The sequence below is a fragment of the Tripterygium wilfordii genome, chromosome 4, assembly GCF_013401445.1.
Source record: "Tripterygium wilfordii isolate XIE 37 chromosome 4, ASM1340144v1, whole genome shotgun sequence".
NCBI classification, from domain to species: Eukaryota; Viridiplantae; Streptophyta; class Magnoliopsida; order Celastrales; family Celastraceae; genus Tripterygium; species Tripterygium wilfordii.
The window spans coordinates 5,821,091-5,842,457 of record NC_052235.1 but is presented as its reverse complement, the minus strand read 5'-3'; the positions used below and the strand labels follow the sequence as shown (position 1 = coordinate 5,842,457).

The window sequence follows — 21,367 nt, the reverse complement described above, 5'->3', positions numbered from 1 at the left end:
TATAGAAATTTATCGTGTATGTGAATTTGATCTTGGATGTTCTACGAGGTTTATTCGAGAAAATGGGCCAAAACCCATGTGTCTTTTTGTGAATTTTGTGTAAGTGTTTGACTATAGCAAAAACTCCAGGCTCGAGTAACGTTGTCAGACGTGTTCGAGGGCCTGGGGCAGAAGAGCGACGGAACGTAGTGATTTCGCGATATTATAAGAGTGGGGAAGAAGAAATAACTGTTTGTGTGTTTTTTGTTTTTTTGTTTTTTTTTTTTTAGTTGGCCTTATGGGTTTTGGGCCTTTTGTCATTATGTGCGTCAGGCCCATTAGTAGGTGTGTCACACCAAACTTTCTATCTAACCAGTCCGATGCGGCAGCCCTTCTTCGGTTTTGGTGGCGTTTTTTGTGGTGGTTCCGTATGCCGGTTGCGGAGGAGGGCTGAACCAATTAATATTACGGTGAAGCCCTCTTTCCGCCGGTGGTCTCGCCTTGAATTATGGTTGAGTTTGCGTTGGTCGTTTATGGCTGTAAAGTCGTGCCACAGTCTGCCACATTTCGGAGGGTGGCAGTACGGAAAGTTCTCTATACTTAGCTTTTTTTCACGACGATTTTTGGCGCGTAATTAAAGTTGTTTGTGGGGTATGTTAATACGTGTATTGGGTTTACACGGTTGGTTATAAAGTGTTTTGCTTTATCTTTTGCCGTCCTTTCCTTCTATAATTGAGGTTTTTAGGATGTGAATTGTGTTATATTGTTCAGTTTAGTTTTGCAGGTTTTGGCTATGGCGGACCCATCCCTCTCCGATATGATACTTCATCTGCGAGGTATTGATTCAGGTTGTAGATCTGAGTTGTTGCATCGATGCTTTCTCATATGTAAGGAGGATGTTAAAAATCGTTGGGCTGTTTTTGTCGACAGTTGCAGGCGTTATAATGAAGGATGTCGATTGGCTGAGGATTCCATCGGGGTTCAGACGTCTGTTCGTGTTATATGTTCCGAACTTCGAGGATTGGATATTAATTTGAGGATATGTTGTTCGGCGTCGAACGAGAAGCACTGGGTTAGGGGGATGTTGGACTCGTCCGTCGATGATACCAGATGTGATTTCATATGTAAAAAACATATGTTTATTGGTTTTGTTAATTGTAATAATCCTCTGTATATGTTAATTAATTCCAGGGGTGTCCATACTTGTGAGACATCTGGTCTGTACGCGTTTGTGGATTGTGATGGTTTTAGGGTATCTGGGAACGTACTCCAAAGGATGTATAACGAGGTTAGAGAGAAGTTCATTCTCATACTGTACCTGATGAACCCAGGACTATATACTGTTTAATAAAATCGTGTATGTGAATTTGATCTTGGATGTTGTACGAGGTTTATTCGAGAATATGGGCCAAAACCCATGTGTCTTTTTGTGAATTTTGTGTAAGTGTTTGACTATAGCAAAAACTCCAGGCTCGAGTAACGTTGTCAGACGTGTTCGAGGGCCTGGGGCAGAAGAGCGACGGAACGTAGTGATTTCGCGATATTATAAGAGTGGGGAAGAAGAAATAACTGTTTGTGTGTTTTTTGTTTTTTTTTTAGTTGGCCTTATGGGTTTTGGGCCCAATCAATATTTTTGTTGGCCCAATAAAACTACACCATTGTAATTGCCCTCACATTTCTGCCAAAAATCAGCATTTTTTGACATCATCAATTTGAATGCATGGATTTTTTTAAAATTACTTAAAAATGCCACGTGGAATTTTAAAAAGTTAAAATGAACTAAACGGGCTAGACCATCTCATTTTGGGCTAGCTAATAGTTCCATGGGCTGCTGGTATGTCAATTCAAGGTTATAAAGTTGTCGTTTCAGTACGGCCCGTGAGGCAGTAACTGCAGTCCGCTATTGGCATCTCCAGTTCTCCACCCCCTCCCACTCTCGCTTTAATAAGTTCAAGGAAATAAGGCAAGAGATCGACAAAAGCTTCTTTCTGCTAATAGAAATGTATCTATTTTCAATAACATATATATTGACACCAATAAGATCAGATAGACTCATGTTCAAGGATACAAAGACTAGCCTCAATTAGTCACACAACCAAGTCACACAGATTCAATTGCTTCATGAGTTTCACTTCCGAGGCTCGGATTCAGCGTAACCACCGATACTGAACCTTTATACCCAACTCAGATTGTGAAAATAACATTATGAAAAATGAAATTCATTCACAAGTAAAATCTGGAAAACGAATGCTGTAACTTATAAATTCATCTGAGATATTGTAGAATAATCGCAGCGTTTCATGTCATCGACACGACATGATCAAGGTATACCAAAAAGGGGTGAGAAAACAACTGAATGACCCTCCCCCAATAAGTAATGCACACAATGTCACAGTCTCTCATCATTCAGCATTTCAACAGCATCAATATTGTAACGAGCTCCAACAACACTCTTTACCCCCCCCCCCCCCTGATCAAAAGGCCAAAAAAGAAGTTCATTCAAGATCCAATAAATATATCAAAAACGGACAAGACAATCAAGGAACTACATCTATATGTACCTCAAAATAAGGCGATTGACGGTTTTGGAACTGAAGTCATAATATAGTGCAGACACACTTGTTCTGCTTTGGTTCGGTCAGTGCTTTCTTTTCTGCAAGGAATGGATAATTGAACAGAGTCTAGTAAGAAACACGTAGAACAATGATTATTAGATAACTACAAGGAGTAGTTGACAATGGTTTAATGTTTCACTTATCCACTTGAAGTTTCATAAATGAAATAATGACTGATTAATTAGCGGAAGACTTCCCTCGTATGCAATCATTTCATACCTCCCACTCATTTAGAGATGGAATCGGTAAAATAGAGCCATCAATTAAAAAGTGGAGATGGAAGTATGACAAAATTCTCAACTAATATGGGCTTTAGGAAGAATAAATAAAGACAGAAAGGAGAACATGAGAAATATTTAGCACCTCCAACTCATTTAAAGATGAAATCGGTGAAAATAGAGGCATCAATTAAAAAGTGGACATGGCGGTATGACAAAATTCTCTGTTAACATTGGCTTTAGGAAGAATAAATAAAGAAAGAAAGGAGTACATGAGAAATATTTAAATTCTCTAATATCGTCGAGTCCTTAGACAGCACAAAACAAAGAATATATAATATGGAAGTTCATTCTACTTTTGGCTTAAATATTTAGAATCTCAAAGAGCAAAGGTATACCTTTCTCCATAGGCGGTTGCACGACAACATGCATGGTTGTGACCCCACCAGGCATATCACATAATGGGCTTCGGCATTCCCCCAGTGTTCTGCTATTCTCCAATATTTTCCCTGCACTTATTAACTTCATATCTTTGACTGTTCTAGGACCATTCTCCTTTTCTGTCCAAACAAAGATTAAATGTGCTTAATATCGGAAATAGCTTGAATCATTAAATAAAACTTGCAAAAAAATCAGAGGAGAGGTTTCAAGATTTGCATCAAGCAATTACAACGATAACAAAGAAGATAGCTAGATCTACATATTACATATTACCTTACGCACGGTGCTAACATAATGAACAACAACAAACACGAATCCTTGGTTTCCTATAGATACCCAGATTATGTTATATCTGAGAAACCAGGAACAGGGGGAAAAGGAGAGAAAAGAAGGGGGACAAGGGGCGGAAGAGAGAACAAAAAGAGTGGATATGAGAAAGCAATGACACCAAGCAAAACATAAAGAAAATTGTAAGCACTCTCTCAGATTGGGACCAACTGACTCATCAGTCATGATTTTCATCAAAAAACGTGTCATTAATATCCAAAAAGATTTCATTGCAGACGGCTAGATGTCTTAAACATGGATGCTTAAAGTGCAATGGTTAAAGGCAGGCAGAGCAACAGTTAAACTCCTTGAACACGTCAATTGTACCAATTCAACATTCAACGCAATATTCCTTCTAGGCATGTTAAGATGAATGGAGTACTTTGCATTTCAGGGTGAAGAAATAAGAATATTCTCAAACTCAGTTACATAACCAACAAAGGGGTACGGGTTGGGGAAGGTTATATGTATGCTGTGGAAAACCCAGCATATGTGTTTTTGATTGAGATGACTAGCTTAAGTGACCACCGGTAAGTACGTCTTCAAATCAAATGAACAGAGTAACGATTCAATTCCCTCGCAAAGTTTCTCTCTTTTACAGAACAAAATGATAATTCAAATGGAATTTTGGCATCAAAATAAAGCCAGACTCCATAATTGAAGCGCTGATCAAGGATTGACTAATCGTAAATCCACTGAGCCAAGTGATGATTAGAAAGATTGAAAAACACATGGAGTCAAATTGAAAAGTTATATCAACCTTTAGGCCATTGAGTAAGGATGCTTTCCTTCAAGGTTGCAACACTTGTAGCAGCAGAAAAGCTTTTGGGACCAATATCTGACCCATCAGTCAACCGGAATCTGATCTCTAACTGATCTTGCGCACCAGCCATCACAAACTTTTGAAACCTACAAAGGACCTACTCCCAACTCTCTGTCAAAAGTCAGTTGGGTTTGCCAGGATAAATTGATATCCTCATCAAATTCTATAACTCGCGTCCTTATGAATACCAAGATTCGTCAAGAACATCAGAGCAGGTTATTCTGCAATCAGAGAAGCATAAATAAATTTGAGAAATTGAGCCTTTTTATTGAAATAGAATCATAAAACAGACATGGTAACTCATGAATGGAAATCAATACATAAAAGGAAACATCATTAATCATAGAGATTTCAATCAAACGATGAAATTAATACTAAAATCGTGATGAAGATACAGATTTGAGTGGGAATTCCGGATGCGATAATTGGTAACAAATCTATAAAAAAAAAAAGAGCAAAAATTATGTCCCAACATCTAAAGAAAATTTGTAAAAACGAAAAAGGCAATCGACAGCAGCTAAAAAAAGCGTTCGAATTGCTCAATATTCAATACCTAATAACTCGAAATCTCGAAATCGGTCTTGGTGGAAGAGAATTCAACTGCGGTGCATTCAAATCAACAGAGAGAACGGAAGAACCAAAGCTCAAAATAAGAAAAAAATTGAATAACCTTCAAACGCAACAGATTCAGACAGAGTGAATTCTCTCCAGCACCAATTATTCAACAATAAGGAAGGAACCTCATCTTCAAATTGGTTCTATCAAAATCAAAAAAAGGTCAACTAAAATCTCAATTGTGTTTTCTCCAAATCAATCAAAAGACCATAACAAATCAACAAAAACCCATCTTCGGTGTTCTTACCTAACCCAAAACGCGATCTGGGTCGGTATCCCTTGGACCCGAAAAAATCCAAGAGAAAAGGAAGCAAAAACCGATGCCTATTGTCAATAAATAATAATAAATTTCGAGAGAGAAGACGAAGGAGGAGAAGAAGAGATCAAATAAATCCCCATGGACGAGGCTGTTTTGGAGTATTCAAAGTCATCCAAATCTGTGGTCAATGCTTCCATTCTTGCCTTCCTCCTGCCACTCTCCTAATACTATGGAAATCGACAGATTTCTCTCTCTCTCTCTCTCTCTCTCTCTTTTAACACACTACGTGACCTTTCGTTAACTTTCTTATGACAGTTTAAACAGTCTATGTAACATTAAAATTTCTTAAAATTAAAAACCCATATGATTTGTTTTCTTTCTAACCTTGTCTTTTTAGGCACAAAATAGGCATTTACCAATGATTGTATGCTCACCCTATACTCAAATTGATTAGGAATGAAAGAGGATATGTCAGCTTTGGTATGTTAGTATCCGACGATTCAATTTCACGGGTTGGAATTGGATTAATAACAAAAGTCCTTATCTTTCGTGTGAGAAAGATTAGGGTTTGACTTGTCATTAAAAATTCAAACTTTTGAGCTTGGGATTAAATCTACGTTATCAAAATATAAAAACAAATAATCTTTGGAATATCTATCACCTAACCCTTCTAGAATTGTGACTATTGCTCACACATGATGCTTAAACCAAAAAAAAAATCAAATGGTCAAAGCTTTGTCAATTAAAACGTTTGAAGATGGTGTGATCATAAATGAAAGGTCAAAACTATGGATCCATAAAAGTAATGACCACGTGAAGGGAATTGTTTCAGCTGAATGTACTATTGAGTTGAGACCCATATCAGCATGTCCAAGGCAAACTATTGGTTGATAAGATAAGTGAATTGTCATGTTGTAGAAAAAGTTGTCAGATTCTTCCATTGGAGCTTTGGAAGAATCAACTTTTTGATGGTAGAAGAAGAGGACACAAATCAAATCTTAATCATTTCCATTAAATTATTGAAAGATGATTACTTGTAAACTAGAGATTGACCACATACAGCTGTGGGTTTCTTGTCATCATCAACTTAGCAAATATTCTATGCAGAATAATCTTTGGGATTAGACACAATCCATACAGCAGGACCATACTTGTCATCAATTTAGTAGTCCCTAGCATGACACAGAATCTCTTCTTAACAATATCATTATCATCAAATCTCTTTATACAGACCAAAGGAAAAAAGAAAGGGGGAAAAAGGGGTGTCATGTCATGCCTTCCCAAGCATCTTAATGCCAACAAAAGCCAACTAGCAGAACCCTACAAAATTTGTGTGTTTGTGTGTAATCTACTGGTAATGCCAACAAGGTGGGGTGGTTAAGGCATATACTCGACTCGTGTACCTGAGGTGGTTAAGGCATATCACCTGCTGCTGTCAATACTATGCCAATGACATAACTGATCAAATAGTAAGCAAGAAAGAAAGAAATGAAGACAAGGCAAATTTATCAGTGACATAGCAGAAGATAATGATAGTTATACAAAAGCAGTAAAAGGTAAGGACTCTATAATAATTATGACAGTCTTTATAACGATGGAGCAAAAGTAGGGAACAAAAAGAATTTTCTGCACATTTCAAATGTTTATAGTCTATCATATGTAACAAATACTCATATATAACCTAACAACAGTGGGGGGTTGCCCCAATTCAATCAATGGGACCTGTAACAAAACAATCTCCATGTGCTAATCCTAATTATCACCATGATGATATCGAACTGGGGGGAAAATGGGATTACAGTATCAAAAATGAAACAGAAAAAATGAAGTAAAAACATTCCTGGATGAATTGGGGAGCCTCACCGAGGACCAATCTTGGGCTATCTCTTCCCTGCATCGTTTCGTAGGATCGAATTCACTTAGTAATTTCTATCTCGTCTCGTGTATGTCAACTTATTCTGAATAATGCGCTAAGGAAGTGGGCACAACCTTCCCCAAGAAGACCAAGAACAATATTCTCTTTTCCAACCAAAAAATAACAGATCGATTGCTATGTTACAGATTGAAAGAATGAATTTCATGCCCGTGTTGGTGATCGAGCGCTCTCAGTTAACTGCAAAGAGATGACCCTGAATCCAGACCCGGTAACTAATGTCCTTTGGGCAAATCTCATTTCCTTCTCAATATATATCAAGAAAACTTTGCACTGCTATCAAACTTAGATTAAACCATTTCGAACTTGTCTCTTTTCCCATTCATCTGTTGTATCTAGCTCTAGTTTTGATTACGACTGCAAGATGTGGCAGTTCCTAATAAAATCATTAGAGTAGTTCACATACTTTGACCAAAATGGCCGGAGATGTTCAAAGCGAATCTGCAACCATGGTTTTGACTGCCCGTTATAGTGGATAACTGCAGCCTTTTTAACATTCTCAATGTTCGTTTTATCCTGATACCCTAACCCGAGCATGTGCCATGATGGGTTGATTGGGTGAACATGACCTCTAAATGCTATCAAAGCAGGTGGAAGGGTTCCAAGCTTCCACATCGTCAAATTTGACCTTAAATTCTGTCATGGAAAAAAACAAATCAGTAATAGTGAAATACATCTTGGCTGACAATATATATAATCACCTTCATAACTAAATAAGGGAGGAAAAAAAAAAGAGCCAGCAGTTCAACATTCAACAAATTTCGTCTCAACAACAATATGGGTTTTATTATTTATAATTTTTCATTTACCACATAAATTTAATTTAATTCCTTGAAGTAGCTTCAGATTTATTGATGCTTCGTCATCCCACTAAAACAAGTAAACAACTAAACAGACCAAATACCTGAAAATGTGTAATTGGAAGCTTACTGGATTATGTCAGTTAAAGTAAAAGAACTTAGTAGACAATCTCTAAATTTACTCTATTAGCTGACCGTACGCAACACATGACAAACACACAGCCTCAATAACAAGTAGACACACAAAACATTATGAAGACGAGTAAAGACAATAATGAAATTGATTTAAGACACAAAAACAACGGTGCTAGAGCATTGCAGCAAGAAAATGACATTCCCAATAGACATAAAACTCAATTTAACCTGAGCCCACAAAGCAGGAAAACAGGCCAAAACAAATATTTAAGTTGGAAATAAAAATCAAACTAGCACTAAGCTTTTTACCTTTTTCAGCCAGGAATGGTAAGTTTCCTTAATATCTGTTTTCCTCCATGCTCGGAGATCAAAGATATTCATCCCATAGGCCCACGCACATTCATAAGGGTCCAAGTGCTTTGTTATGAGTGGATGGGAAAAATTGAAGTAGTTCTTGAAACGTTTCGACATTACCCACTCATCTTCACCTTTACAAGTTTCTACAGCTCCATTAACCTTTCCCTCAAGGTCGATCTCCCAAAGTGGGGACAAATCACGCTGAATTACTACATCGTCATCTAGAAAGACCACCTTGTCAAGGTTTGGAAAGAGCTGTTCAATATACACAGTCAGCATACATAGCATAATAAAATGGTAAAGGGAGAAAAAGAAAATACGCGATCCTTTCCACTATCAGAGGTGTATAATGCAGAGCCGCCCAAAATCCATTCACAGTTCCTTAATAAGGAGATTAAAAAAAATAAAAAAAGCTGAATTACACTCCAGCAACTTGTAAATCTTTGTCAACAATTTACATGATATGAGAATAAAAACCCTTCTTTCCTATCAGTCTCTGAATTTCTAGCCATTTGGCATGCATGAATAGTTGGTGGATTTATTGAAAAGAAAAAATGATTTTAAGGGGATGTGTTTGGCCCTAAGGCACACAACCCATGAAGGCCATACTGGCCTCTTGCGTGTGGATTGGGCACATCAGAAGAAATCAACAGTGGATTCACAGATTGTAAGTTAATTATATAAACAAGAGCTCAACACCTAGGCCAAATGCATTCACCATATGTTTCTGTCTCCTTGTTCCTCTACATAATTTTGCTCCTTCCTTCTTTTCCTTTAATATATCATTTTTTTGACATATCTCTTTAATACATTATTTTCCATTAAGTACTTTTCTTTCTTTAATCTGGCATTAGCATCACAGTATCCAAGACACCAAATACAGGAAAAGAGATAAGTCACGTGTCAGATCTAATCTGATTACCTCTGGTAAATATATGCGAAGATGGTTGAGCAAGGATATGTACTTTGGACTTCTAGCCTGCAACTTTGAAGCAAATGTTCTTGGAGTTGTATCACTGAGATTGGCCCCTGCAACATGATTTCCATGGTAGTAATTTCTTATTCCATTATGATTCTCGACAGCCTCAAGCACAGGCACATTCTCTCTGGTTAACCAGTCAAACTGATGGACACCTTTGACTTCTACAATAGCAGGGGTGACAGGATTTAGTGCAAACCATGAATGCATACCCGCATAGGTCTTCTTATCTGTAATTACATGGAAGACTATCTTTTCTGGATTTAGAGATGACTGAACGGCAGATGAAACAACAACTGCGGCAGCCAAAATGTTATCGGTTGACAAGACAAAGTGGTGGTACGAATTGTCTGAGAGCAAAGGGAGTAACTCTGGAGAAGGCAATTGTCTCCGTGCATGAGCATTAGAGGAATACTCATCAGTCAGCCGAAGAGACAGACAATGGATTCCTTTTGGAATGGAACTTGCAGCAAAGTGTTTGTTCATCAATTCAGAAAATTTAGATTCCCTGGTCTCCCTTTCAAGTTTCTCCATCTGTAAAAATAAATAATTAAAGTTAGCATAACAAAAAAAATAGAGTAAAGTGAAAACAGTTCTCCAATCCATTTTTAACAGTAGTTTCCCTTACTTTTTTGCTTTCGGTTTTAGTAGCACGTCATTGAGTAATGAAGAAACACCTGTTCACCATCCCTCCCTCCCTCTTTCCCAACATTAGATACTTTAATCATCAAAAAATATCTACAAGGCTCTAAGGTGTTTGTGTTTCTACATTGAAATGTATTGTCATGTCCAAATAAATTTATTTTTGTAAAAAACGATGAAACATGCAATAATAAGAACTTAAAACCCTGAGTTAAAACCACGATACAGAAACTACAACTCTACGAAACCCTACATCCAGTCATCCCTTTGAATAAATAAAAGGAACTATAATAAAATCTTAACCTATTGTTTCACCTTGCAAAAGAAGAAAAAGAAAAGGCACATCCAATTCTTTAACAATCAGCATACCATTGCCTTTAACATGAAAGCAAATGTCCTAGCATCGTATTGATTATTCTTCATTTCAGATACAAGTTGATTAAACGAATCTGGAAGCTTCAGACCATCCGGGATTTTCTCAGTGTTCACTTGATTGAGAATCTTGTAGAAGTCTCTAACCAATCGCTGCTTCATAATCACCAAGATAAAAGCAAGCAGCTTTCAATAAGTAACAGAAACCGTCTATCAAACGGGAAAAAGAAAATACAATATTCATAGAAAAATATTTGTACCCCTGAATCATCAACCCTCCAAGGAAGTCTGGGTCCAATCCGCCTGCCTAAGCAATCTGAAAGACGAGAAAAGTGAGAAGAAGAATCATGGCTCTTTCACGAACACAAAAAGGCGTAAACAACAAGGCTACAAGAACAAACAAATTCTAAAATAAATCTTAAGAGAAAAGTTCTCTGTCAAACTGGCATCCTTTTCTTCATTGTAATTTAGTTGGGGGTGGGAGGAGGGTAATTTCCAATAGAAGGACCTGCTCTATGATCAAAGTCACGGTGACATCGGACTTGTGCCGCCTTTTGCGTCGATATCATGAATGAGCACCAAAATAAAAATCACAACTGGATTGAGAGTAGCAATAAATTAATTTAAACCACCGAATGTAGATCATAAATAAATGGTCGATCAAACCAACTTGGCAATGATCCTACAGTTTTTAGCACTGCAAATGCAGTAACTACAATAAAGACCCTGTCCAAGTGATCCCACAACTGAATCCAGGCTGGGAATAAGCAAAACACATAAACAAAAAAACAGATTCGGTCTTAACATATGAGAAAAAAAAAACAGTATCCAATTCACGGTAAAGAGAAGTTAAAATTTTATTGTTTATCATACTTTAACCACAAAAGCATGACGGTTGTGTCCAGAAAAATAAAACAAATTATATGACCACACACCCACAGCACCAAGCTGAATATTCTGCTCTGGAAATGACAAAATAAATATCCCGGTAATGGATATCCCGGTAATGGATGAATAAGTTATAGAGATAGTGCATTGGCATTTGACAATCAAAAAGATGATTATGAATTTATACACTACCCATACCATATGAAACATACTAAATTTAGTTCAGACTCTAACAGCCAGTAATCCAAGCGAAACCCATTGTAGATTTATTTGAATGCAGATTGTACAATGAGACGAATTACTGCCATGCACTCGTTACAAAAGGAGCATCTGTAATAATTCGTGAACCAAACAGCAGCATAACAATCGAGTTAATTATCCAAACTTAAATTAATCACAGCAGCCATCAAACGAATCAGATTGAGTCTTCACAGCTTCTCCTAGCATGGCCAAACGATTGAATCAAATCGAGATCAATTGTACAACCGTCAGACAATCTCAATTGCAGATATATGCATATACATGAACAACAAGAGGTGAACTGTGATTGGCAACCGAAAAACAAAATTAAAGGTGTCGTATGACAATAAATCAACCATATTATGAGCATAACCCACATCAAATCAAGATCCGTCGCATATCAATCAAAACAAGAACAACCATGTCGGTGTAAATGAATAAAGGGAACGAAAAAGGACCAAGACAATTGGATGAAAGAGAAAAGTAAAACAAAACCATACCGAATGAGGAGCACTTGTTGACACCTTCGAGGGTAACAACAGCAGTGAGGATGAATACAAATGGTAATAAGAAAGCAAGAATGAGGATTGTGTGGAAGAGCGTTCGATATGAGATGTGGCGAGCTGCGACCTTGATCTTCATCAAGTCAATAAACCCATGGCTGCTCGATATCGTGATGCTTCTCATACTAGGCGAGAAGTGAAGCTGCATCCTCTTCTATGCAGCCCCACCACCACAAAGCAAACCCTAGCACTACCAGTCCCAATACGAAAACGTAAAGCACTTCTCCTCACTACTCCGCAACTCACCGCCAATGCATCACCCACCATCAGATCCAACAATATACGATTTTTGTGCAATTACCTTCAGAATCTGGGCCTCTGCACCAATCCCAATCACTTTAGATCTACTGCTAATTGCACTTATTCGCATTGGATATTAAACAAACAACAAGGTTTGATTTTGACGATTCAGTTCAAGGTCTCAATCCACGAATCGAAATGGGTTCTCCTCCTTATTTTTGCCTTCTTGAGCTTTGTTTTCTCTCCATGGAAGATCAAGCAACTAGGAAGGGGGGAGGAGAGAGAAAATCAGGTTTTTGTGTCAATTCTCTTTCCTGCTAATGCCTAATTGGTGGATCGCTCGATCTAATTTCGTTTTCTTTTAATAGTAAATTTAAATTTAAATCAAAATCAAATTTTTTGCAAGTCAAAACCGTGTTCTGTTGGGTAGAGAGAGAGAGAATGGGGCTTCGACCTTGGTGTTTAAGGTAGAGAGGGAAGAGTGTGATTTTGGAACTAAATATAGATTTTGGAACTTATCTTCATGGCTTTTGCTTTTTTACTAATAAGAAATTTAAGTGGACATTAGTAGATGTCATAGCCTCATAGGGTTGAAAATTTTATTTGATAATTAGGATTAATATTTTTTTAACCAATAATGATATCATATCAAATTTTCCTTTGGACATATGATATATAGTCTTAAATTCGAACCATCGATTTTACGTAAAAAGAAGCGCAAGATCAAACATACAATACTTGGACCAACCACTTGATTGATTGTCCTGACGCTCACTTCACCTTAATCATATTAGCATGGACTAGTTGCATAGAGACCAACCATTTCAATTGAAAACTCAAGTTTTGTTCTCCAATATTGACACATTTGTAATTTATCAATATGTTTAAAGGGAGTGGTGAGGTTGATTTTTTGTTTTTAGTGCTAAATCATAGGACAACAAATATTTTTAACATAAGTTTAATTTATTTGTTAGTTTAATATACTTTCACACAAGTTTGAATTGAGTCTTATAAGATCGGAGTTAGGGTAATCTAGAAATACGGAATTATTTATAGTGTCAAAAGAATGCGGGAAACGCAGATATACAACTAATTTCAATTGAAAACTCAAGTTATGTTTTTCAATGTGTAATTTATCAATATGTTTAAAGGGAGTGGTTTAGCGATTAATGATACAGTCAAATTTTTTTAACATAAATTTAATCTAGTTTAATACACCTCTCTGCAAGTTTGAATTGAATCTTATAAGATCGAAATTGAGATGATCTAGAAATTAACATCAAAAGCACGCGATTACCTAATTTAAAAATAGTGGGATTACAATTTACTTTTGATTTTATGAATTAACATTGAAAATATTTTTCATTTAACATGTAATGTGGTATGAAAATTGAAGCTCACGAAGCCAATTCAATTTATTAGATATTGCAGGCCTTGGAATTTTCTGGTTGGCAACTCACACATATTATTTTATTCATATCAAAAATAAATATCCAAATCTATTTTACACAAAATCACAAACCCTAAATTACCTACTAATTAATAACCTGATTCTAATTCAGAAAAAAAAATTATTTAGTCTTTGCCTAGGACACCTACGAAGATGATATTGCACCCATTAAACAAGTAGCAAGTCCATTAAATTTTGGAGTCACGTCAAAATATTTTATTCAGATAGTTTTGGAGCTCAAAAAATTAATGTCATGGTCAAGTACAGATCAAAAAATAGTTTTGGGACCCAACACATTTAATAAGCAAAAATGAAGTTGGATAGGGGGGTCGCAAAATTATTTGCTTCCATACAATTTGATTTTTTTCACCGACACACACGATACAAACTTGTTTTATAAACATATGATACGAGTCTAAACTCGGGACATCATTCCCACACACATAAAAGTTTTTTAAAAAAATTCTCATATGGTAAGAAGATAAATTGAGCCAAAATATGATGTATGATCACGTGCTCAATCTTCATACGTAGAACCAAAGACATGTAAGTAAATATTTTATTTTTATAGAAGAGAACACAAATCAAATCTACACAGGGACAACCTCCTTCTCCACTATGCTCAAAATACAAGAAGGAATCTCCTCAAGCCAAACTGAACGTTAAACTCAAACGCTTCCCTTGCAAATGCATGGGCTATATATTAATTGCATTAAAATAAACCATCTTCATTAGACGAATAAGATTATTGGCTGATTCCACCAGGTGTCCGATAGAGGACAAACAAACACTCTCTGAATTCAATTAAATTACTTGAGATACATAATAAAATAATTTTTGATATGATCAACCAAAAAAAGTAAATTTATTTTTCTATTATTGCGATGCCAATGCAAGGATCCGGTTAATCTAAATTGATAATAAAATTAAAAAAAAAATAAAGATAAAAGTTAGCTATGAAAGCTGTGTGAGTTGTACAAATTCACATGGGGGTCTCTAACATAAAGCCAAGACAGATTAGAAAGAAAAAAAACAGAGAATCTAACTTGGAACCATTAGAGAAAAACTAAAAGAAAAACTAAACTAAAGAGTAGAAAAAGAAGAAGTTTTGATAGGCAACTGGATATTGCAGACAAAATCCAATTCATGGTTGGTTTGAGAACTTGCCAAAAATTACATACTATAGCTCTCTGTTGACAGTTTTGACACCCACCGACTCACAAATTTCAGCAATTTAATCATATCATGGTGTCATCTCCATTGAATAACAGACCCAACAAACACATATGAGTGTACAAGATTCACAACAGTCACCAGATTAAGTGAATTTTGGGCAGCTAGACACTGAATTAAAATAAAGTTCATGAGCTAATAAAAGATAAAAAGAAAATGCAGCAATGAATTATTGAGTCTGCATCTGAGATCTTTCAAGTTCAGGGCAAGTGCATTTGCGCATGATTATAAGTGGCCCCATCAAAGAGAATATCTTTACATGCAGAAGCACATGAGTTGTTGTAAAGCTTGGTGGATGAGTGCTTTATTCAAGAACAAACTCTAAGCGCACACACTAGTACAAGGCAAATAGGAATGATTTTGCTCTTCAAACTCCCACTTCTCACCTACTGTTTCATTACTCTTAAGTCAATTATTTGTCTGCAGAGGATGTAACATGGTAGGCCTACTGCTTGAAAAGCTATAAAACACAGTTACACAGACAAACAGTTTAGTTTTGGGAAGTGGGATACACACACTTTGCGGAAAGAAAAAAGGAGAGGAAAAGGCCAAATTTCAACATTCTGCATACACATGAATTTGGGGAAAATAGATATTGAAGAAAATGAATGTAATGTTTACTAAAACAATTCCAGTACTTTAGGGCAACATTCAGTTCAAATCTGACTGAAAAAAAGGAGAAGAAATATGAAATCAAAACAAAGCAAGCATGATGGGGAGATTTATTGAGTTCATGATATGAATCAATCTACAGTGTTCCACATTAGATAATAGAGATGCGCCAATATTAAAGGATCAAAATATAGTATTAACTTCAGAAATCTAGGAATTCAACAATTATAAACTGCATTCAATCTGAAGACCATTATTAAACAACAAAGGCATGGATCTACACTAAGAATGAACATGCAACAACACAGTTTCGGCACTTACATACGGTAAATATGCCAATTGAACAACTGTACTTTGAAAAAGGTCAATGGTTTTTATGCATAAATTAAGCAGCGTAGCAGGTATGTCCAGTAAATTTCCTTCACCAGTGACACATCCTCACAAAGTGTGAACAAACGGCACCATCAAGTTAATCCAATCCATCACGGTTACAATTCAGATAAATGAGGCATCCCACACTCTGATTTGCATGCTGACGTTCATCGGATGGTCTAAAAAGAATCTCCATCGGATTCAATCACATTTGTTGTCCATATGCAGTATATGCATTATCATTTTTACACTTTTTAATCTGGCTCGACTCCAGCTTAAAATATAACCTTCCCTTTCTTGGTACACGCCAACATTGAATCCATTGCAATCAAAATTATGAATTTCACATATTTCTGACCTCAATCAAACTGTGGGCCGCTTCTTTTCTTAATCCTATTTCATTCATCACGTGCCTAAGATTCTCTGCGTCTCTCCACCTACCCGTAGCAGAATAAATTTTTGTCATCAATACGTAATTACCAGTGTTCTACGGTTCAAGCTCAAAAAGCCATTTTGCAGCGACCTCACCTAGTTTGGCATTCTCAAACAGTAGGGTAGGCTGAAATGGCATTGCTCTTATAAGACCATATGCTTCATCGGTTCATCCACTCGACCAGTAAAGCCAAGGAGATCAACAATGCAAGTGTAGTGATTATCATTAGAGCTTTTCTGGTGATCTTCAAGTATGAATTTGAACAAGGCGAAACCCTCATCCACTAAACCAGCATGGCTTCTGGCATGCAACACAGAGGTACAAGTAACTTCATTTGGTTTCACCCGTGATTTAACCATCTTTTCGAATAGTGAAACAGCAACCGTTTTCTTCCACTATAGCATGAACCTTTCTACCAAACTCTACTAACCACAAATAGGCAACCCTGAAACCACAGTAGCACAATCCGGGTCAATCTCCTCATCCGCCATTAAATTATACACTCCGAGAGCCTCCTCTGCATACCCATTCTTAAAATACCCATTTATCATGGAATTCCACAACACCACACTACGCTCCCTCAATTTATCAAAAACCTTCCTTGCCATCTCAGCCCGACTGCAATTCATACATATTACCACCAAAGAATTCTGCACAAAATTTTCCGAACCAAATCCTCCAACCAATGTCTGTCCATGGATCAGAACACCCATTTTAACAAACTCCAAGTCACTGCAAGCCTTAATATTATACTCGTATGTGTAGCTATCCGGGATCCAATCCCGTGAGCCAATCATTTCGACAAACACCTTAATCGCCTCATAATAGGAGCCGCTACTGACAGACATTCTTATCATGGTGTTATACAAGAACAGGGTTCGATGAGGCAATTCGCCGAACAGTTTACGGGCAAGAGGGATGTACCCACATAATACATAAGTGGCAGCGACATTTGAGCGGAGAGGGGCGGCGTTGTTGCCTGAGAGTAGGCCTGAAGTGATGGTGTAGTCATGGACCTGCTTCGTTCTGGCGAGAGAGCGAGTGGCTGCGCATTGACGCAGGAGCGAGTCGCTTCAGGTTTTGGATAGAGCGCGTGATGGGCCATTCATTAACTGTTGTTTGAAACTTACGGTTGCTTTGGCGCTTCTGGTTGAAAAAATAAATAAATTATTGAGCTAAAATCAAGATGGGCCGAAATGACTAGTTTGGACCATAGGCCCAACCATTTTTGGGCCTAACATTCCTAGTCATTTGGCCCACGAAAGGCACACAAATTCTAGGGTATAAACTAGTCTTGCAGAACATAAGTTCAGCCTACAAACAAAAGCATCAGCCGTTGGATCTTCCAAACTGGAGTGACTAGCCCAATCTAACGGCTAATATCTTCTATCGAGAACTTGAAGGAAGGAAAAAACAAACAGCAAACGGTATTTTGTGTCCTCTCATCTCCTCTGGTCAGCGGCGGCTGTCGTCGTCCTTGCTCTAAAGCCAGGTAACCCAACCAACGGCAACCAGTTTCCCTCTTTTACACATTTTTGGTATCAATTCACGAATTCTTGAAGAAAAATGAGAAAACCCAGTAAAAGATATCAATCTAAACACTACAATATGTTGTTCTCATTGAGACGGGTTTTTTCTTTCCATTCTCAGTTTCATGGTTTGCTATGGTTTGGGGCTGTTTCATGCTAATGTGTGCAGTGAACGCGGTTTTGAACTTTTTAAAAACATTTTATTGTGCTTGTTTTGGCAAAACTCAACTGGCAATGCATTTTTTTTTGGGTCAATTATGGAATTTTCTTTTCAAAATTTCTTCTGAAGTGGGTAATTTATACATTATTGTTTTCTTGTTTCATATGCATGTCCTTATTGGTATGTGTTTATTAATTAATGCATGAATTCTCATATTTAGTTCTTGATTAATTGACATAAATCAGGTTTACCTTTCTGTTGAGTTCTTTTGTTGTTGGTTAAATGCAGTAGCATGTTACTGTTTTGACTTCCCGTTCTGTCTTAAACGCTGCTTTCTGTGCTTTTTTTTGAAAGACTTGTGGTATACTATGTGTGATTTATGTAGAAGTAACTGTGTTTATGTGCATTGCACTGAAGATGAGGATTGTTACCCATTAATTTGAATTATATCGACTTTTGGATTGTCCTGTCTGGTAACAAATGAAATTAACAGGATTGGAAAAATACCATGGATGAAGAACCCTCAAGTGAAGCTAAAGACCTGATAGACTCGTATGATGCATTGGAATATGAAGGTGATGAATGCTGTGTGGTGGAAGATGTTGAGGCTCCAATAGTTTTGGATGAAGCAAATAAGGATGATCATGTGAATGGTGAGTCTTCTCCATGTTTGGCAGGTGGGGTTGTAGAGCCAGTGCTAGGCATGGAGTTTAATTCAGAAGACGATGCAAGGAATTTCTACACATCTTATGCTAACCAAACAGGTTTTAATATACGTGTGAACTCATATTATCGCTCAAAGAAAGATAATTCGATCATATCTAGAGAATTTTGTTGTTCTAAAGAAGGGTTTCGCAGAGAGAAGCAAGCAAGGAAGACAAATTTGGGAGGGGAAACAAAGAGAAGGCGTGCCAGACCAATCACAAGGGAAGGTTGCAAGGCACTGATGACAGTGAGGAGACAAGACAATGGGAAATGGCATGTAGCAAAGTTGGAGATGAACCACAATCATGAGATGGTGACTCCTGCAATGCGGCATTTTCTTCGATCTCATAAGCATGAAAGTGATTCAAAGAGTGTTTCTAGTAGCTCCTTCAATTCTGGAATGACGCTAAATGCTCCTGCAAATTTATCAACTGATGATTGTAATAGTTTTGGTAAAGTGGTTTTTGCCCAGCAGAATGGGGTTAATTACATTGGGCGAGGACGGCTTAGCACTTTTGGGATTGATGCTCAAGGCCTTCTTAGTTTTTTCAAAACTACGCAAGCTAGCGATCCAGCTTTTTATTATGCAATACAGTTTGATGAAGAGGATCGGTTAAGTAGTGTTTTCTGGGTTGACACAAGATCAAGGGTTGCCTACAATTGCTTTTCTGATGTTGTAGCCTTTGATACTACTTATCAAGTGAACCACTATAAGATGCCATTTGCACCTTTTATTGGAGTAAATCATCATAGGCATTCAGTATTGTTTGGGTGTGCACTACTTGCAGATGAAACTGAATCCACGTTCATTTGGCTTTTCACAACTTGGCTCGAGGCAATGTCTGGACGACAACCAGGGTTGATTATAACAGATTATGATTCTGCCATAAGTAGGGCAGTGCAGAGGGTTTTTCCTCAGTCAAGCCATCGTTATTGCAAGTGGCACATTGCGTATAAGATGTCAAAGGAAATGGGACAAATATATGGTTCACTGCCAAAGACATTCCAGGTGGAGTTCGACAAATGCATTAATAAGAGTGAAACAACTAGAGAATTTGAATCTTCCTGGCTGTTGCTTCTTGACAAATACAACCTTAGAGGAAATGAATGGCTTCAGTCACTCTACATTGACCGCAAGCTATGGGTCCCAACATATGTAAGAGACAAATTCTTTGCCTGTATGTATACTTCCCAGCGAAGTGGAAGTGTAAATTCGCTCTTTGATGGTTACGTGAATGCAGGGACTACATTAAAGGATTTTGCGGACCAGTATGAAAAGGCTTTGGATGATCGATATGAGAAAGAAGCAAAGGCTGATTTTGAGACTTTCTACACTAAACCAGTTTTAAAGACACCACTTCCTATGGAAAAGCAAGCATCAGACATTTACACCAGAAATTTGTTCACTATAATTCAGGATGAAATTTTTGAATCTCTTCTTTTTGCAGTGAAGTTATGTGGAGATGATGGTGGAACGAAAACATATGAGGTTGCGAGATTTGATGAACACCGCAAAGTCTATTTTGTAGCTTTGAGTATAGATGAACAAGTAGCTAGTTGCAGTTGTAAGATGTTTGAGTTTGACGGGATCCTCTGCAGACACGTAATTGCAGTATTCAAGTCGACAAATGTCTTCATGCTTCCACAACATTATATTTTAAAGAGATGGACAAGAAATGCCAAGGATGAAGCTCTGTTGGATGTGCTGCCTTTTGTTGAGATGAAGGGTACGTCTCAAAAGGGCAAGAACTCTCAGCACAATATTTTGTATCAGGAAGCCATAAAATGTGCGGAGGAAGGGATGTCATCTGATCACAGTTTCAAAGTAGCACTAAAAGCATTGAGAGAGGCTAGGATCAAAATTGCAGGTGCAAAGAAAAATTGCTTCAGTGCCTCTAAACTTGGAAGCATTGACCAGGAATGACTATCAGGCTGACAATGCAGACAGCACTTCAGTACTGGTTACACCCCCGGACCACCAAAATTCAGAAACTAGAGAATCTTGTACAGAAATTGATCTAGCAATGCATTAGAGCAGACATCAGACAAGGTCATATTCTGCAGTAATTGTAAATGCCCTGGAGATGATAGTCATGGTTCCGTATCGTTGAAGGGTACAAGCCAAAACAATTCATTGGTGAGATCAGTTCCTAACCAGTGTTGATTGTATCTTCAATTTGATCGAATGTGCTAAATATTCATGTAGTTATTTCTGTTGTAGAGGATGTTGAACGGCAAAAGTTTGCCTTCACAGTTAGTTCATGCGGATAGGAAGGAGACAACACTCCCCTGAATTGCAGGTTTTGCTTTCTCCTTTGTTTCCCTCAGCTGACATCTTTGGCCTCCATTTATCAGTTGCTTGGGTAATTAGCCTTTGCCTTTTGTCCTCAGATGAGGCAATAGTGTTCTGCTTTTAGTTTTGGATTTTCTAGCCACATCTCTATCAA

General features: G+C 37.3%; 3 protein-coding genes across 7 annotated transcripts; 1 reads left to right on the top strand and 2 right to left on the bottom strand.

Annotated features, from left to right (window-relative positions):
* Positions 1-1,965: 1,965 nt before the first annotated feature.
* On the bottom strand, positions 1,966-5,558 carry LOC119997568 (membrane-anchored ubiquitin-fold protein 1-like). Of its 3 annotated transcripts, none has more exons than XM_038844684.1 (6): positions 5,266-5,558; positions 4,957-5,161; positions 4,341-4,624; positions 3,211-3,372; positions 2,541-2,632; positions 1,966-2,441 (listed from the first exon to the last, which is right to left on the bottom strand). In XM_038844684.1, the coding sequence occupies exons 3-5, from the start codon at positions 4,471-4,473 to the stop codon at positions 2,577-2,579; spliced, it is 351 nt and encodes a 116-aa protein (XP_038700612.1). In that variant the 5' UTR covers positions 4,474-4,624; positions 4,957-5,161; positions 5,266-5,558; the 3' UTR covers positions 1,966-2,441; positions 2,541-2,576. The 3 variants fall into 3 exon arrangements, with proteins under 3 accessions (XP_038700612.1, XP_038700614.1, XP_038700611.1); XM_038844686.1 differs by having other exon boundaries at positions 5,074-5,161; XM_038844683.1 differs by lacking the exon at positions 4,957-5,161 and having other exon boundaries at positions 5,266-5,557.
* Positions 5,559-6,841: 1,283 nt separating this feature from the next.
* Positions 6,842-12,859, bottom strand: LOC119997184 (probable galacturonosyltransferase 13). 2 transcript variants are annotated; one of them, XM_038844040.1, is made up of 6 exons: positions 12,124-12,859; positions 10,756-10,811; positions 10,493-10,651; positions 9,425-10,015; positions 8,455-8,757; positions 6,842-7,846 (listed from the first exon to the last, which is right to left on the bottom strand). In XM_038844040.1, exons 1-6 carry the CDS (start codon positions 12,332-12,334, stop codon positions 7,562-7,564), a joined length of 1,605 nt encoding a protein of 534 aa, XP_038699968.1. In that variant the 5' UTR covers positions 12,335-12,859; the 3' UTR covers positions 6,842-7,561. The 2 variants fall into 2 exon arrangements, with proteins under 2 accessions (XP_038699968.1, XP_038699969.1); XM_038844041.1 differs by having other exon boundaries at positions 10,493-10,648; positions 12,124-12,850.
* A 5,063-nt stretch (positions 12,860-17,922) lies between these two features.
* Positions 17,923-21,310, top strand: LOC119997067 (protein FAR1-RELATED SEQUENCE 5-like). Of its 2 annotated transcripts, XR_005467951.1 has the most exons (3): positions 17,923-18,018; positions 18,709-21,057; positions 21,142-21,310. XR_005467951.1 is itself a non-coding variant. In XM_038843850.1 (2 exons), the coding sequence occupies exon 2, from the start codon at positions 18,724-18,726 to the stop codon at positions 20,842-20,844; it is 2,121 nt and encodes a 706-aa protein (XP_038699778.1). In that variant the 5' UTR covers positions 17,923-18,018; positions 18,709-18,723; the 3' UTR covers positions 20,845-21,310. The 2 variants fall into 2 exon arrangements, 1 of the variants encoding a protein (XP_038699778.1); XM_038843850.1 differs by having other exon boundaries at positions 18,709-21,310.
* The last annotated feature ends 57 nt before the right edge of the window (positions 21,311-21,367 follow it).